This window comes from Myotis davidii, unplaced genomic scaffold, assembly GCF_000327345.1.
Source record: "Myotis davidii unplaced genomic scaffold, ASM32734v1 scaffold573, whole genome shotgun sequence".
Lineage (NCBI taxonomy): Eukaryota > Metazoa > Chordata > Mammalia > Chiroptera > Vespertilionidae > Myotis > Myotis davidii.
The window spans coordinates 3,341,983-3,345,694 of record NW_006285997.1 but is presented as its reverse complement, the minus strand read 5'-3'; the positions used below and the strand labels follow the sequence as shown (position 1 = coordinate 3,345,694).

General features: G+C 43.9%; 1 protein-coding gene across 2 annotated transcripts in view; it reads right to left on the bottom strand.

Moving 5' to 3' along the window:
• DPY19L1 (dpy-19 like 1 (C. elegans)) overlaps positions 1-1,597 on the bottom strand; it is a 52,114-nt gene extending 50,517 nt beyond the window's left edge. For both annotated transcript variants that reach the window (XM_015559707.1, XM_015559708.1), the window contains exon 1: positions 1,374-1,597. In XM_015559707.1, coding sequence (XP_015415193.1) covers positions 1,374-1,383 — 10 coding nt within the window. In that variant the 5' untranslated portion in view covers positions 1,384-1,597. The remainder of the gene's footprint in view (positions 1-1,373) is intronic.
• Between the last annotated feature and the right edge of the window lie 2,115 nt (positions 1,598-3,712).

The window sequence follows — 3,712 nt, the reverse complement described above, 5'->3', positions numbered from 1 at the left end:
TGTGTGTGTGGGGGGGGACATCTGTAATGTCAACAATAAATAAAATAAATGTTTATTTCCAGAAGCTGAGTCACCAGTAAAGAGCATCCCTGTCCCGGGTCAACTCGTGGAGAACACAGTCAAGTTCTACGTGTACAGACCTAGCAACTCATCCCTTGTTAGAAAAGCCCCAGGACTTCCATAGCTCACACCAGAGCCCACATGACTGGCCGATTTCCACTTAATCCCTCCCCGCAGCCTTCATGCCGGGGCACTGGGCAACAACCCCCTAAAACACCAAGTGCTTTCAGGGCGCTATGCCTTTGCTCCCGCCTGAAACGCCTCCTCCGTCCTCCAAAGCTGAATGGCATTTGGGGAGCCTGTACCTTCCACAGCCCTGGTAGCTAGTCACCCCCAGCAGCTTCCTCTGCTGGAAGCAACGCCTTGAGGCTGAGCTCCCGGTGAATTCATCTTACTATCTCCATCTCCTGGCATGGTGCCTGGCACCTCACTGGCTTAGAATGTTAAGTGACTGTCACCATGTAAGAGAAATTATAGCATGTGCTCAATTCAATAAGAACCTGAACACCTTAAGACAATATCTAAGCTTTCTAAACTGCCCAGAGCACGCCCATTACAGAAAGAACAGTGTATTATAAAACCATAGACTATACTGAAATAAATATTTCTAGTCTACCAGTATAGTGTCTAGAAGGAAACAAAGCCCAGTTTCTGTGCAGTAAACTATCAAGTGAAGACATTCTTTAGGGCCCGGGCTGGGAAAGAGGGAGCAGTCACGCACACCACACGCTCAGCTCCCCGCTTCTCTCCAGCACCGAGATTTGTGTGGGTTTTCGAGTCAGCAAGTATCTAAATGACAACTAGCTGCACGGCACATTTTCCCAGGAACCGAGAAGACCATTAAAGAAATACCAGCCAATACCTGTGCCCTGAGAGAGCCAATCTCCGAGATAAGGTTTGGGCACATAAATAACGAGAGAACACAATAGGCACTCAGGGAAATGGCGCAGCCCGTGAACTGTGCGGAACCTGAGCAGGCAGGTCAGTAATGACCTTGTCAGGGCAGGTTTACAAAGTGGGACTGGGGGTAGCTCTCATGATATGATTACAACATAGATGGGATTTATGGCGAGTAGGCAGAAAAGAAGACAGCTATAAAAAAGCTGTCCAACATGACAAAAGAATTCCCATCACTAATAGTGATGGGACAGAATATAAATGGCAATGACAATAATGAGAGGATATTTATTGAGTCCCACTCACTATATGCAGGGGTGGGCAAAAATAGGTTTACAGTTGCGCATACGCAAAAGTTTATTCTTATGGTATTGTGTATTATTGTATTATTTGTTTGTTTATGACTGTGAGCCTACCTTTGCCCATGCTACACACAATGTGTCCAGCTCTCAGACAGCCATGAGCACCAGGAGGGGGTTCGGCAGAGCTCCTCAACCGGAGGGGCCTGGAGCGCCCCGGCTGGGAGTGCCGAGTCCAGTCACCAAAGGATGCACTGACGTGCAGGAGCAAAGTCCTTAGAAGGAACTGAAAAAATCAGGACGAAGGTTTAAATGGGAGCATAGGAAGCGTGTGTCACCACACCTAAGAGAATATAGCTAGGCATGTAAACAAAGACAGACATAAAGTAAGTTTTCACATTTTTTAAATATTTATGTGAGCAGCAGCCAGCAAAGCAGTGCTCTTCCTAAAAGTTGTCAGGTTTGGAACATGTGAGGTCATCTTCCCATTCACGTATTGATGACGGTCCTCAGACTGCAGATCTGACACCTACAACCTGACAGATGTGCTCAGCCCTGGACTTCAACCCCAACCCCACCAGCGAGCTCACTAACGATGCCGCCGCTCCCTGGCCGACATCAGTTCCTCCCCTGGGAGACTGCAGGAGGTAACCTTTATGAAATCTCCATGGAGATCAAAGATGAGAAAAGAATGAGAAAGAAGGTCTTAAAAACTGTTAGACACGGTGGAAAACAGGAGCACTGTGCCAGTTACGTAAGTACTTCACGATCAGTATCAAAATGTAGGGACACATCCGAGGTTTCCGATTCCGCACTGGAAGGTGTCCTTACGAAAAGCAGTGTGAGTGCCAGGAAGTCAACAGGAGAAAACAGCAACTCATGAAGGCAAACCTGAGTTGCTATAAGAATATGAATAAAGCCTCGCTCTTCTCAATTATAACAATCTTCTCTAATTAGAAACATTGTCATGATGGCAACTTTTCAAAAGTAATTAGTCAAGTGACTTATACCTGTGCTTCAGATACAGTGGGTGCGACTGATGATGAAGCCACCTGCATCCTTGCTCAGTACAGTGAGTCACCCTGGAACTCCTGTGCCCGATTCTGGTGACTACGCTACTATGTTAACATTTGCTGCTATAACTTAAAATGACAAAATGCCATCTGAACACGGATTATGTGTAGTGACAGTGCTGAAAAACACACCTGACCATCGGTAACTTTGGCAAGAAAATTGAACAAGAGAACACATGACAGACAAACATGAAGACGTGAACTATTAATTTATATGCATTAAAAAAAAAACACAGTGAAAATGCTGAGAAAATAAAGTACATTAAAGCAAAACACACACACACACATACACACACACACAAAAAAACAGTTCCAATAGTTGTAGATCTATGTACTCTGAAAATTATTTCTTCCACTTTTTTACATTTATTCCCATTCAATGATTCTCGAGTTACGAAAGGTCATCCATGCAGAACTGATCTTTCCTATGAAACGAGACCGCCTTTTCTGGAATTAAACATCCGCATAATGGTCTTGACCTAGAAATAGATGGAATTTTCACTAACTTTGATGACTGGTAATCATTAGAATGGTAACGAAAGAAAATCAGCAACACACAGGCTGTGGTCCCTATGATAACGCATCTCATTTACATAAACTTCTTTTTTTTTTAATCCTCACCCAAGGATATTCTTCTATTGGTTTTTAGAGAGAGTGGAAGAGAGAGGTTAACACAGAGAGAAATACTGAGGGAGCCTGCAACCAAGGTATGTGCCCTTGACAACCTTGACCGGAATCAAACCCGCGATCCTTCAGCCCGCAGGCTGATGCTCTATCCACTGAGCCAAACTGGCTAGAGCACATTTACATAACCTTTAAGAGAAATTAATACAGCCAAAAAGCTCAGTGTGTAGAACTTACAAAAACAGCTACTGTTTAAATTTTAGCAACATCCAAATATGCATTATGTATACAATAAAATGTATCTGCTTTTACTATTGATGCCATAGTACAATCACAAATCAATCACAAATTGGTAATATATCATCATATTTACACTAAACTCATCACATATGTTATTTATTTGAGTACTCATGAATGTCAGGTTCAGAATCCTTCTAATTGTATCTCTTAATATGTTTAAGGGAGTATGAACATTCTTTAGAGTTAACCAGAAGTCTAGAAAGAAAAAAACAATGGCTTCAAACATTGAAAAAAACTCTTTAAGTCCTGAATTCCCACCCTTCCACTGGGAAATATATAGGTCCGACATCTCCTTATTAATACACACTCAGCGCCGCGCTCAGCCACGCCTCCGCCTTCGAAGGCAAGCCCCCCAGGACAGCGGTGGCTCCTGAGCCTCAGTCCCTCAGCTCTTCTGGGCCCCATGCCACCCCTGATGATGTCTTCCCACGTCTTACTCCGCTTCTCTATGTGCAGTCC